Genomic DNA, 15212 nt, shown 5'->3' on the forward strand with positions numbered 1-15212 from the left:
GTGCATTCCAAGCCAGCCTTCAACTTTGTGTCTTTTGTAGAGCAGTAAATTCTTACACTAGAGATTTACTGTGGATGTCCAGTAAACACTTCTGAATGTTGTTATAGCACATAGGCAACTAGAGTTTCTCAAATTGGTTCAAAAATACTGACAGGCATATGTAGAATAGATAAACAAGATTATACTTGTATAGCACAGGGAAATATATACAAGATCTTGTAACTCACAGTGAAAGAAAATGTGACAATGAATATATGTATGTTCATGTATAACTGAAAAATTGTGCTCTACACTGGAATTTGACACAACCTTGTAAAATGACTATAACTCAATAAAAAATGTTTAAAAAATGCTTTAGACGGAAGGGTGCATCTTGAATAAACATTTGTCAATTCCTTTATTTTTTTACTTTTTTTTTGGAGAGAAACCTTTCCATGTAAGCATAGCTAAGAAAGGAATATTCTTACTGTCAAATCTTTTTGCTTAGTAAATTGGTCTTGACAGATAAGAAAGGAATAAAAGAATAGTAAAAAAAAAAAAAGAAAATAAATAAATGCTCAGGTTTACTGCAGAGTGATGGCTGTCTGTTGACATAGCATGTGCGTGCCACCGTGAGTCGTCTCAGGGACACGTTCCCAAGGGGAGTGCTCTTGGGAATACAGGAAGACACATTAACCTGGCTTTCAAAGAAACTGTGAGTCAGGTACACGCACTTCTCCTTAAGCATTTTTTTACTTCCTTCTGAAACTGTCTGAAGAAAAGTATGTTCAGGGCATTGCTATTTTGAGACTCTTTTCTCAGCACCCGGGCTTGATAAATCCCAGCCGTACCTTCGTCATGTCTCAGGATTCACCTGACATTCACGTGAAGAAGAAATTATTCTTGTCAGACAACCTAATAGTAAAAAGAAACTTTAGAAGCAAAAAACAAAAGTCCCCTTTCACTTTCTAAAGAAATGGGAGCTGTGCTCTTAATTTTTGTGGGTTTTTTTTTAATAGGCCTTGAGATATTTCTATTAAACATTTTCCTCAAAAGGAATTTTTGTCATTTTTCCTGGCTTTGAGCCTACAATTGACAGGGGAGAAACAGCCTCGGTGGGAAATGATGTAAACAGATAGAAAGATAAAAAGCTCCTAAACTGGCCTTGGCGTCTCTCCGGCAGGTTTTATTCTGGTTCCCTCTGTAGAAACTGATGGAGGACATGTATATAGTACAGAGCAGCTTCCTGTTGAACTCATTCAGCTGGGTCCACGATCATCAGAGGAGAATCAATGTGTCCCAACATGGCACAAGTGCAGGGGAGCAAAGTCCTGACCATCGCTAATAATAATGTGTGTTAAGATTTAGAAAACAGTGCAGTTGATTTTGTTCATTGCAGTTGGCATACTTCAGCATATGATAGCGCCTACTTTTCTTATAAGTTTAGATGTTAGATGTTAAGTTTAGAAAGTTTGTGTCACAGAAACTTTTATAATCAAACTGTCACACTGTAGTGATTTAGAAGAGATTAGGGAAGAAGGTGTAAGATCAGTGTTAGAGTTGTAAGTCCTGATAGCCGAAGGTACTTCTGCAGTGTTGCCCCTATCCAGGGCTTCGTTAGGGTAGGCAGTCATGGAATGATCTTACACTGAAGGGGTGACTGGAAATAATTGGAATTCGACTTCAAGAGGGGGTGGTCTTGGCAAGTGACTATTCTTCATTCCAGGTTACTCCTTTCCCTTGCCTGGAGAGATACTGGAAAGTACATTTCTGGATATTGTCATGGCAGGGGAAGCATTGGGAACTGTGGACAGTTTGTAAGAAAGAATTGATCACTGGCAACTGGACTGTGGTTCCACTGAAGGCAGAAGTGAACCTAATTCTAGAAAAGTGAAGGGAAATATTGCCCTGAATTGGTTGTTTGGTCTTGTTTTCAATTTTAAATGGAACTGCTGATTGGAAATAAGGGGTTACTCTATTTACTATGTGCTTGAAATTCGATTTTGAAGCAATTCAGCCTGACTATATCTGAAGCGTAAGTGATGTAACCAGTGAACGTGTTTTTAGAAGCTGTATCATAACACACACTCTGTTGAGTTTTCTGACTTCTCTTTTCTTAATCTCTTTTCTTTATATTTCTCTCATCTGGGGTTTCTCAATCTTGGCATTGTTGACATCTGGGGTGGATAATTCTGTGTTGAGAGTTGCCTTGTGCAGCATTCAGGCTTTCTATTACACTAGCTGCCAGTAGCCGACCTTCCAGTTGTGACAACCTCTCCAGACGTTGACAGATAGCTTCTGAGGGGCAAAATCATACACTTTGAGAACCACTAGAGTAGATAAGATAAGAGGTCCGCAGGTTGAGACCCTGTAGCTCTCCAAAATTTAAAGACTGGGGAGATGAAGAGGAAGCCAACAAAGGAAAATGAACAAAGAACAGATGGCGAAGCTGGAGAAGAAATAAGAGAATATAGTGTCCCAGAAACTGAGGGAAGAAAGTGTCACAAAAAAGAGGGGGTTACCATCCGTGTCAAATGCTGTAATTCATTAGGCCTCTGAGATGAAGACGCATTCCTAATGGATTTAACATAAGAGTGATAAAGTCTGAAACAATGGGATTGCTGCAAATAGGAAAATGTGCTTGATGTAGCCCATAGCAGGCATTTTAAGACTGAAATTCAGAGGATGGTCATAGGCCAAATAATCTTTGTTGCAAAAGAGTGTAAGATGGCACTTTAGAACCTGCAACAGTTGAGATAAATTGAATACATATTAATAATTTCTAACAAGCAGTATATTTTAGAAGAAATTCTAAGCTTTGGTGCCTAGTCCATTGTAAGGTAGGATGTGATAAGTCATATGTTACTAGTAAGAGTTTTAAGTACTGATCTTTGGGTTATTTATTTTTTTTAAATTGACAGAGTAATTTACAATGTTGTGTCAGTTTCTGGTGTACAGAATAATAGTTCAGTCATATATATACATACATATATTCCTTTTCATATTCTTTTTCATTATAGGTTACTACAAGATACTGGATATAGTTCCCTGTGCTATACAGTAGGACCTTGTTTATCTATTTAACGTATAGTAGTTAGTGTCTGCAAATCCCAAACTCCCAATTTATCCCTCTCTACCCGCTTTCCTCTCTGGTAAGCGTAAGCTTGTTTTTCATGTCTGTGAGTCTGTTTCTGTTTTAAGTACTGATCTTTGTGAGTTTATGTATTTATGAGTGGCTTCAGGACAGTCCGTGACCGTGTGACTCTCAGCCCCTTGCATTCTAAAATGCTTTCTTGAGTCAGAGGGAAGAGACTGGCTTTGGACCTACCTAGCAAACTGAGAATAAAGATGAAAGGTTTGCCCCACGGCTTTAGACTTTACTATTGTTCGGGGTAATCCATGCGATGAGATGAATAATGAATAACAAAGATGTCCATGTCTTAATCCCTGGAATTTGTGAATGTTACTTTACAGCACTAAAGAGACTTTGCAGATATGATTAGGTTAAGGAATTTGAGATGAGGAGATCATTCTGGAATATCTGGGTGGGCCCCAAAAGGAAAGGAAACAAATTTTCCGCAGAACTTCCAGAAGGAATGCATCCTTGGGGACACCCTGATTTTAGCCCCATAAGACTCGTTTCAGACTTCTGACCTCCAAAACCATAATACAATAAATTCATGTTGTTTTACGCCACTGAACTTGTGGGAATTTGTGACTTTAGCAGTAGAAAAGTAACAATTCATGCAGTAAGTTTTCCTCGTTATCAGCCTTCTCAAAGCTAGTGTTTACGGGCCTTTTCTTATGTCACTGAATGAGCGTCAGATTCTGAAGGAGCACTGTGAATACCCTAATCAGAATCTTGCCATATGGTTATTTTCAAGAGCAAAATGGAATCGATAGTCTTTTCTTGGCTAATGGGGTGATAACTCATAGGCGAAAAAACCTATCTCCTTGGGCATTTTTACTACATTGCTAATGTGTTTCTTTTTGTCATTGCTAGTTTTTACTCAGGCTTAATTTTTTTTTTTTTATGTAAACTTGATTCTGATGACAAAAAAGTATCCATGAGTTACACCAGGAAATAATGTTCGTCACTGCTGAGCTCTTTTCTCCCTAATCCAGAAATAGCATTTGGGGCGTGTTTTCACATTGCTTCCCCAATGCCCTTTCAAAATATATATCCAGGGGAAATTGAGGACAACAGTACATTTAATTACCCAGTAGTTAAATGAAAACATGTAATGTTTCCCTTGATAGTATTTTCCAACTTCTTTATAGTTGTCTGAAGCAATGAGCATCAACTAAAATTTTTTATAAATTTGAGCAGGTAGTTGACTGCAACAAAAAGGGATCATCTTTCAGTTTAAAAAGCCCTTGAGTATAGAGGAAGTGCTCTCAGATTTGGGTATGTTTATGCTTATTTATATAGCTATCCGTGCAGATGTCATTTTGATTTAAATCTGGGAAAATTTTATGTCTGAATTGGATTTAATCTTGTAAACCTGAAATCCAGTTTCCATTCCATTGTGAATAATCATATGCTTTTTATAGTGTTTTTTCACTTCTGATTTTAGTCTCCAGGTCTCAGATAAATCTATTATGCACAGAACATTCAAAGCTTCTTCAGGATAAAGACAAAGAGGAAACAGGATTTTTGTCTTTGACTCTAATTTTTATTTGTATATTTTTAAAATTTTATATTCTATTAAACTTTTAATTTTATATTTCTATGGTCAGCCGACCATTTGAGTGGATGATAAGATCTTTTTTAAAAACTTGCATCCTTGACACAAGCCCATAATTATATGCTGTACAACTTCTGGTCCAAGAAAATTTCATATTCAGTAAAAAAAAAAAAAAATTAACTAATAGCTCACTTATATTACATAGTAGATTTTAAGACTGTCAGAGGCAAAGTTTACCCTGGGGACAGGAGAATCCCTCATCTGCTCTTATTTAATAGAAGCCATTTCAGAATTATATTATGCTTTCTGTATTATATTTTAAAATAACCTTAACAAGTGAGCATTTCTTCATTGGCAATTCAGATGGAAGCTTTCTATTGCTTAGAACAAAGGGCATTTCTTTAAGGGAATTAGCACAATGAAACTGAATTGCTGATGAAACTACTTTCTGGATTCTATTTCTGCATATTGTCTTTCTATTCAGAACTTTGTCTTTTAAATGACCACTAGACTTCAGTGTTTTACCATGACTAGTTATCAGTGGCTGATGTATTATATAAGACAGTTACCTGAAAATTCTAACTTGAAGTGACAATCAAGACCAAAGAATCAAGGTGAGAATATTGAGAGCGATACTCTCAAAACAGAAACTGAATTATTTTGTCAGTGCAGAGCTCATTAAGAGTTTGCTTTGAGATGGGAAGAGGTTTATCTAATGAAGACCAGTGATACATTTTTGGCTAAATTTTTATTCAGCGGTTGTGGAAGCTTTACTCTTTCTTAGGAGGTAAGAAACGTTCCTTAAGGAGAGAATTCTTTCTTTGATTTACCATCCTCAAATCTTTGAGTCTACCTTTTGAGACTGATTCTTTCTGATCAGTGTTATTTAAACCACGTCTTTGAAAACGGAGAAAAATATTCTTGTCTCTTTCTCAGATGCAATACTGTAGGATTAAAATTGACCTTTGCACCATATGGTTGTAACAATTCAGGATACAGCTTTACTGAAATTATGCCATGATTAGCCTCCTTATTTTCAATACTTAGAACAGGAAACTATTCATTCTTTTTTTTTTTTTTAACATTTTTTTATTGAGTTGTAGTCATTTTACAATGTGTCAAATTCCAGCATACAGCACAATTTTTCAGTTATACATGAACATACATATGTTCATTGTCACATTTTTTTTTCACTGTGAGCTACCACAAGATCTTGTGTATATTTCCCTGTGCTGTACAGTATACTCTGTTATAATGTCCATCAACAGATGACTGGATAAAGAAGATGTGGTATATTTATACAATGGAATACTATTCAGCCATAAAAAACAACAATATAACGCCATTTGCAGCAACATGGATGTCCATGGAGAACATCATTCTAAGTGAAGTAAGCCAGAAAGAGAAAGAAAAATACCATATGAGATCACTCATGTGTGGAATCTTAAAAAAAAAAAAAAAGAACATAAATACAAAACAGAAACAGACTCATAGACATAAAATACAAACTTGTGGTTGCCAAAGGGGCGGGGCATGGGAAGGGACAGACTGAGATTTCAAATGTAGATAATGACTGGCATATGCAAAAACTATTCATTCTTAAATGAATGAAACGTAGAGGAGGTGCCATCTGGTCAGTCCTGTGAAGAACAGCAACTTACAAAAGAACTTGCTTCAGTAAACACATGCACTTCAGTGATTCCTGCCCTACGGCTGCTGGCAGTGTAGGTCATGGGGAATATGCCAAAGTGTATTGACTTAGAGAAGCAGAGTCAAACTTCAGCCATATCTGCCCTCGAGAATAGAAGTAATTAATGCTGTTTCCCTGTGAGCTTATCTCTTTATTCTGCCCCTTCTCGGCTCCAGGATTTTCGGTGCTCTCCATGGCTTACACCAGCATTCTCCACCTATCTTTCTGGAATCACTGTCCATCATTCTTCCCCCTTCTTGCATCCAAGGCTCATAATGATGTACCCATGTGTGAATCTATTTTTTTTTAAGAAGGAAAGACAACAAAGTAAGCAACAAGTGTCTGTACTATATTTTAATTATTAGTAGTAACAAATTACTGGCCACCTGCCTTACAACCTACTGCACCCTTGAGCTGAGGATGCAGTCCTAACTTTGCTGCAGCTTTCAGGATGCCACGTACCCTGACTTTACCCTACACTTCCAAATGGGCTTCCCCTACTCCAATGCACCTGGTCTGATAAACTCCCAATTCAGCTCATGCTTATACCATGGCTTCTCCCCAGCCCAAATCACTTGCCTCTGTCCATCCATCCATAGCCTTAAGGATCCACCTGAAAGCTAGCCTTTTTTTTTTTTTTTTTCATTCAGTGGCATACTAACCACACTGCAAGTGAAAAAGATCATTTTGAGTGGAAGGATGGATGGATGTCAGCATTTTTCATCAACTAAAAACATCTAAGGAAACAAGGAATTAATTGGTATCTTGCCAATTTAAGTATGAACGAGATGGCATGTTTTAAATGGGGCTGCATGTGTTTGTGTGTTCTTACACATTTTGAAAGTTTTCCCTTCAAAGGTCTTATTTCCAATCGTAGAAAGAAAACCAACAAGAGGACAGTTTATCAAGATTTTTTAAAAGGTGGGGAGAAAGGATAGGTTGGTAGGTATGTACAAGCAGCATTACATAGGTCTGTCCTAAGAGGAGAGTACTTTTCCTGGAGAGGGGTATGTAGCTGTGTCACTGAATCCATTGCATGCATGTAACTCTACTTTGATCATGACCTACTTTGACAGTAGAAATACTGAATTACAAAAGAATGGCTTTCTCTACTTAAATAAGAACCTGTGATCTTTAAATTAGCATCTGAGGGAAAAGCAGCATGAGAAGCAGAAGTGTTTGCAACTCAGACTCAAAAGATCACACATTATTTGGTTTGCTGGGTCAAACACAACAGGTTAGAATAACACTTCTTTCCTCATGGCTTGAGTGGCAATTATAAAGTCACCGTTTGTATTAATTATGGACATATTTCCATTATTCCCAGAATTATTCTTTGTCAGAATTTCTGGGCACAGAGTTAATTCCTAGTTATAATTTACTAGTGAATAAAAACTGCTGGAAATTTTCCATAATTTTTAATATAGAAAAATGCCTCTGTGAAGTCCTGAGGGAATTCTCAAAGTGACACGATCCAGCCCTGGCTAGAGCTCCAGGAGCGTACTTTTCAGAATCTCTCTCAAGAAAACCTTCCTTTATACTCTTGTAAAACGTCCCTCTATACTCTTATAACCACCATACACATCCACTAAATGTCTTATTTGCAAAAAGAAGTGTATTTCCTTCCTTCTCTGGGTCTTGTTGACTTCAAACAAATAGATGACCAGATTTTTCTCCAGCAAAATGAGTTTCTTTGGGATTAGCCGAGAATTGTAAATTCAGGGTCTGCAACCATGATAAGCCAAGTGCAAGTACCCCACAGGCAAGGGAAGGAGAGCCCTCTTGTAGAGGGGAAGGGGGGAAAGGAAATTGGGAGAGAGCTAAACAGACTCCAAGGCTTTTCATTGGTCGAGTTCTTGTCAGGAAAGGAGACTTTCTTCTTCCTGTTAAGCTCTGCCATGGTCACAGGGCAGGAGAGCACCGCCTCTAGTCTCCAGATTCACTTAATTGAGGTTTGTGTGTATTAATTTCTCACAGTCTCCAATTCATATGTGGCCTAAAATTACTTTCAGACCGTTGACTTATTTGCTGACTTGAATCAGCAACTGAACTAAAGGAGAAATCTTAAGAATTGCAGCCTCACTGATTAGGATTCTTTCTCAGTTTCTCACTCTACGACTTAGAATGTGAAAACTTTCCATGCACCAGGCAGACCAGCCAAAGCGAGAGATGCTTTTAGGTCTCCTTTTCTTTTCTTTCCTTTTCTCCCTCACAGCTTATTTCCCTTTCACAACTCCTCATGCCTCACACATGTACAGTCACCATGAAAACAAGGTTACTGACATAAAAGAGCTCAGGCCATCTCCCCGGGGTGTTCATTAGCAATTATCCTATGTTGAAACGCTACCCACATGAAAGTTTTGCCTGCCATTCACAAATAAATTTGACTCCCAAAGGATTACAAGTCATTTGGCAGAGATTCGATGTGTTAAAAAGTTTCCAGCTACTAAATATTGGTTTCAGTAGAATCCCAGGGGGAAAAAAAACCCCATTTGAATATATACACACTCTTTGAAAAGTGTTATTGGAACAATAAATACAAATCATAAGCAGCTGTTTGGGTCAGAATGGAAAAAAAAATCTAGGAACATTGTGGAATAAGGCAGCATGATAAAGAAATCCAGTTTTCCAAGGATAAAGAATAAGACCATTATTTTTATTAATTATGGACTAATTTTCATTTTTTACATTGACAAATGAAAGGTGGGGGAAAGGGTAAATGCAAGCATGACAAGCTCAAAGCACATCAGTATCTCATTTGGTTGGGAATGATCATTGGTTGGGTAATTTATATACATAGCTATGGAATCACCATCCTGAAAAGTATTTATTAAGCACCTACAGTTAAAGGTTATGCTATAAGGTGTGCACTTAAGGCTAATTAAATAGGAAGAGTCGATACAATCTAAAAATTATCTGGTGATAAACAATGGGTTACCATTATACCCAGCTATGGAGGCCTGCCAGAATGTGAAGTATTATTGGATTCCTGTTGAAGCTTTAGGGAAGTCATCTGTCCACATTAAACAGTAAGTGGACCAGCAGCAAGTCATTATTCATCTTGACTGTAACTGAACCTTTACCAAAGAGATAGCAGAATGGAAAGACAGTTTTAATCCACTTAAATTGCCCACTTTGCTAAAGAAAAATTTATCTTCTGAGCAACATGGAAAAATTGTAACATTCAACTATAATAGAAAAATTTTGGTTGCTCAATTGAAGAGTTAAGAGTTAATGCCTTGTTAGATGACTCCCTCTTTTAGGAGAAGCCTAAGTGTGGTTTTAAATTAACCCAAAGCATTGTTTAAATTTCACTGCAGTGAAAGATTTATATAGTCTATAATCAACTTATTTTATAGCATTTATACTTAAATATCAGTTCCCTTTATTGACTGCCTGTCAGATGTAACCTAGACAATTGATTTATGTTTACCCACCTGCTCGAGCCATTGCAATTTTTGCTGGTTTTGACCAACATGCAGTATGCATCTGTGTGACCGTGAGCAACCACTGTCATCAGCACACTCACACAAACCCACACACACCCCCACTCCTTTTCCTCTCTGTAGAACAAGGAGATTGGTCCCTCGGGACTCTCAAATTCTGCGTGTTTATATTGATTGACTTTGTTGCCCTAGCTGTGGAACTGAAGATGAGATCTTTAGAAAACATGTGAAAAAGAGAATCGTCCTTGCCAGGAAGCTAGCAGTCCATGAGGATGAATTCTCATTCCAGAACTAAAGAAATAGAGGGAAGATTTTTATTCTTTTTTTTTTTTTTTGGTTCTTCAGGAGACATTATTTTTCCCTTAGGCTAGAATGAGAGGATCATATAGACATTCATAATTACAAGCAACATAATCTATCACTAAAGTCAGAACTGGATTGAATGAGTAAGAGAATGATACATAATTGTAAGGGAAAGTTTTCAGTAGTACATACAATGAACTTGTTCTCCAGGAGATGAAGAAGGTTTGGATCTAAGTGTACCATGCCCAGAAAGTATGACAGACTGCTGTAGTGATTCCTTTTTATCTTCTCAGAGTTAAATAATGTGCTGCACAATGGCCTTGCAATTCAGTAGGAGGGCTTAAGGCATGCTTACATGCTTAGAAGAGAACATACCAGCTACACCCTTCTTTCCTCCAAAAGTTTACCACAGGAGAGCAGGGAGAGCTGAGGCTACTTAACCTCTAAGCCAGATTCCTTACTCAGAACATGAAGATAATGTTTTATTTACGTTAAGGCTGATTAGGAGGATTAAATGATAAAGCTTTTTAGCACTATGTCTGTGCATAGAAATCATTCCTTAAATCATAACACTGTGATTATTGTCACTTATTGTTACCTTTGTAATTCAGAAAAGGACGTATACTATTTCATATTACTGTTGTCCACATTAACTTCATAGACTTGTTTTTCTTCAGTGAGTCCTTGCTATATGCATGTAAATACAGATAGTGATTCTGACTCTTAATTTTGTGCCATACACGTGCAGAATTCAAAGAAGTAAAGCAATAAATATATTTATGGCTAAAAGTACTTTCTTCTTGAAATGTTCTATAGGTATAATAAATTGTCTCACTTTGCCACTTCTTGAAATATAGGAATAGTCTTTCTTTCTGGAGGAAGAAAATGAATTGTATGTTTTGTCTGAAAAGTTTTTTCTTTAGTTATTAAGACAGTACTGGGAAGGTTCAACTGTTCATTCAGAGTGTTTGCTGAGCCCCCACATGCATTGGAAAATCTGATATCAGATCATGATCATTCGACAAATATTTATTAAGCACTTACTACTGTGTCCCAGCCAGGTCTTGTGTTTCCAAGAAAAGAGCCTGCAAAACTCATTAGAAGTGGTTTATTTGGCCCTGACTTACCAGTTGATTTCAGAATCGCTGTTTTATTTGGCAGTGTTTATCAAATAGGTCACTTGCACTCAGCGAAGGAGTGTTGCTTGTGTGAATAAGATCCGTCGTGAGTCAGCAATACATGTCAGCAGTCAGGGAAAAAAACTGGAAGCCTTTTACAATAATGCTCATCAGGTTTCAACTTTCTGATTTCATTAAAGGTGTTTGGTTTGTTTTTTGGGTTTTTTTACAATTCATTTGTTCAAATAAGGATCCAAAAAATTTCTACACAGTATATTTGATACATCTCTCAACTCACTTTTAATCTAGAACAGATTTTTATTTCTTACCACTGATGTTTTGAAGAAATAAATTCAGCCGCCCTACAGAATGTCCCACAGTTTGGCTTTATCCCCTGTATTTCCTATAAGCAGGTAGTAAAATCACATATTCAATAGATTCAAGCTCAAGGGTTTTGGCATGTACTGTAGGCGGTTCTGTGTTCTTCCTGTTATATTGTATGATATCTGACAATTATGCCTGTTATTAATGATAATACTAACATTTAATACCTGCCTTCTTTGGAGAAGATGTCAGGAATCCATCTTGGGGCAGTCATAAATCAAGTAGCTTGGTTTTAGTGTTTTAAATCATCAAATAGTCCTCTAAAATCATTTTTTAGTATCATTAGCCTGTTAGGATAAAGAAAGCCTCCAAGACACAACTCTGTCACCAACTATTTTGTGTCCAATAAAAATAATTCTTTTTAAACATTCATCTAAGTTGTCCAACAAACTCAGAAAACTGAAATGAATTCCATAAGTGAAACGTTTTCTTTTGGGACCTCAGTGCTATGTTGTTGAAATGTTTAGAGTTACAGAGTTCAAAAAGTAAAACGCGCCTATCCTGATGTGTGTTGGTAAATCTAGGTGACCTAATTTGTCAAGGGAGGGTTTGACAGGTGCCATATTGTCAAATGGCCTGAGCATTCTCTCTTCAGTGATTGAGGCACATTCCCAAGAATGTCTTCAGTGCTTACAAAGAGGAGAATGGTACACAAGTTGATGAATAATGAGTAAATATAAGTTTCTACTGAATAAAAATAAATTCCTTAAAGAGTTTGATCTCATAAGATTTTGGTCTTCTGTTTGTTCACAGGAAGAAATCTTTCCTGTTTTCCGCTCTGTATGCTGCCTTTATCTTTGGTGGTCGGCACCTAATGAACAAACGGGCAAAGTTTGAACTGAGGAAGCCATTAGTGCTGTGGTCTCTGACCCTTGCAGTCTTCAGGTAGGTTTGTTTTTCCATTTCCAAATAAAATCCATCCATTTCATCAGACTCAGCTGAAAGAAGCAACCACTGAACTTTTTATCTTACATCTCATATTTTTGATTATTAAGGACATAAAGTCATGCCCACAGAGAAGACCTTCATTGCATCCAAACTTACTGCACTACACTCAGACTCTTTATTTTGAGAGCTCACAGGCCATCTCCTTTCTTCTCTGAACTGTTGATGCAGTAATTCAGTTTATGCCTTAGGACTAGAAGCAGTGCATCAATTCCATTATTTCTGTTGTATAAATATAGATGGAGGGCTTAATGGAAAGCCATAGCAGTAAACTGTAGAAGTCTATGGAAGAGTAGGGTTCAAATGTGATGGGTGTGCTTTTACTGACTAGGACCTAATCAAAAATGGCATGTGGGCATATGACCAGACACTGAATACCTGTCTGTGTCAGTATCACTAGTCCAGAGAACGCTTTTGTTCTGCATCCCCTGAAGCATCCTCCTCCTGCATTGCCCGACTTCACTCTCAGACCTGTGCTCGTGCAGCCAGTTTTTACTTTGCCCCTGGTAAAACTCATTATGGCAGCTGTCAGGACCAGGCCTGATCTCTCCGGGGACATCTGCCAGCCAACATCCAGGCACACTCCTGGAAGCTGGAAGGAGCATTTCTAGTTTTGTAATATTAGGGGATTTGGCAATCAGAAGACTAATGAGCACACAGCTGGTGTCCACACAGGTACCAGAATTTACCTACAGTGCTGACAAAGGCACCTGTTCTATTTGTGTTTTGCTTGTCAAAACCAGAAGTTGGTAACTAGGCTTGGCATGGGGGTAGGGGAGCAGATGTAGATATCCTACGGAATAAAAAACCCTTTGTTTCAATGTTTAGGAGTATTTCTTTTTATTTTTTCATGTTGCATAGTAATTCTGCCACTAAGGAGAAATAGATGGTCCTATAAAAAGCCTCATTAGTCACTTAAGGTGGGTTAAAGATGAGGGTTTTCACAAACTCTGATGATCTACACATTCCCATTACACTGGCTCCTGCGTCTGATGCACTCATCTGCTTGCTGCGACTGAATATGCTCTTTATTTTGGTGCATTTTGTAAGGCACTACATTTGAGGTTCTCATGATTTGGATCTGTCACTGTAAAGACTCCTTCCATGTCACTAAGTATCAGGTCATAATTCTCTACCACAAAGCAGCATTTTCATTTTTACTTACATTGAAGGTTCACAGAGTATGCATCACCTGAAGTATTTTGATATTTGAGGGGGAAATTACCTTCTTCTAATGATGCCTTTCAGCATTTTACAGAATTTTCAACATTTTCTGAGCCTTTTTCCTCTTTTTTTAAACCTTAGCACTTATAAACAGAGAAGAGAGTACAAGGACCCCCGTGTACCTGTTACCCTACTTAATCATTAACACTATTAATCTTGTTTCATCTACATCCCTACCAACTTCTCCCTTGCCCCCAGATTACTTGGAATTAATACAAACTCAAATACTTTTGAATGAAATGATACCATTTCTTTTGCTTAAATGATACCATTTCTAAAAGTTAAACAGTCTTATTAAAAAGTTGTCATTATCTCACCTAAATTAGTACTAATTCTTTATGATGAAAAGTTCTAGTTTCCTCAGTTGTCTCATAAATGATGGTTTTTTTAATAATTTATTTTTAAGAATCTTGATCAAAATAGATCCTACACATTTTCATTGGTTGAGTTCTTTTAACTTGGAAGTTTCTTCCTTCCTCTCTGTGTCCCTCCTCCCACTCCCAACCCATCCTTTGAAGAAACCAGATCATTTTCCTTTTAGAGTTTCTCTCAGAGTGGATTTTGCTGATTGTATTCTTCTGTCTTCTGTATTCCTTGTTAGTTGGTAGTTAGATCTAGAAATTTTATTATATTTAAGTTTAACATTTGATAGGACTTTTTAATAAGAACTTATTGTAGCAAAGCCAGGATAAATGCTTGGTTCTTTGGTAGTATTTAGCAGTTTCAGAAAAAAACGATTACTTAGCCTGCGATGATAATGTTTTTAAAAAAATCATTATGAACTCATAGATGTATACTTTTTTATGTGTCAGTGATTTTGAGGTGAATTTGGAATTACTGTGTTATAGTCTATTGCTATTATTCTTTTTGATACTGAATTATCCCATGTTTGGGCAGTGGGAGTTTCTTCAAGTTGGCTCCTGAATCCTTTTCACATACACTGAGTAGTGTTCATACACACAAACAGTAGAATATTACTTAGCCATGAAAAAGAATGAAATAATGCCATTGGCAACAACGTGGATGGACCTAGAGATTACCATACTAAGTGAAGTAAGACACACAAACACAAATCATATATCACTTATATGTGGAATCTGAAAAATAGTACAAGTGAACTTATTTACAAAACAAACAGATTCACAGGTTAGAAAACAAATTTATGGTTACCAAAGGGGAAAGGAGGGGGTGGGGAGAGATAAATTAGGAGTTTGGGATTAGCAGATACAAACTACTATATATAAAGTAGATTAACAACATGGTGCTACTGTGGAGCATAAAGTTCAAATCAATTACTTGAAAAACATTATAATGGAATTTTGTGGTTGTATTAACTGAACATGGCTCCACGTTAGGAAGAGCTTACTGAGATTTCTCTGTACTTAAAGAATTCTCGTAATAACATATAATGGAAAGGGATATGAAAAAGAATATA

At 37.0% G+C, this 15212-nt stretch overlaps 1 protein-coding gene across 6 annotated transcripts in view; it reads left to right on the forward strand.

Moving 5' to 3' along the window:
* Positions 1-15212, forward strand: part of ELOVL6 (ELOVL fatty acid elongase 6) — a 123557-nt gene that overhangs the window by 64212 nt on the left and 44133 nt on the right. For all 6 annotated transcript variants that reach the window (XM_010953684.3, XM_074342347.1, XM_045515782.2 and 3 more), the window contains one exon: positions 12362-12493. In XM_010953684.3, coding sequence (XP_010951986.1) covers positions 12362-12493 — 132 coding nt within the window. The remainder of the gene's footprint in view (positions 1-12361; positions 12494-15212) is intronic.

Source organism: Camelus bactrianus, chromosome 2 (assembly GCF_048773025.1).
Source record: "Camelus bactrianus isolate YW-2024 breed Bactrian camel chromosome 2, ASM4877302v1, whole genome shotgun sequence".
NCBI classification, from domain to species: domain Eukaryota; kingdom Metazoa; phylum Chordata; class Mammalia; order Artiodactyla; family Camelidae; genus Camelus; species Camelus bactrianus.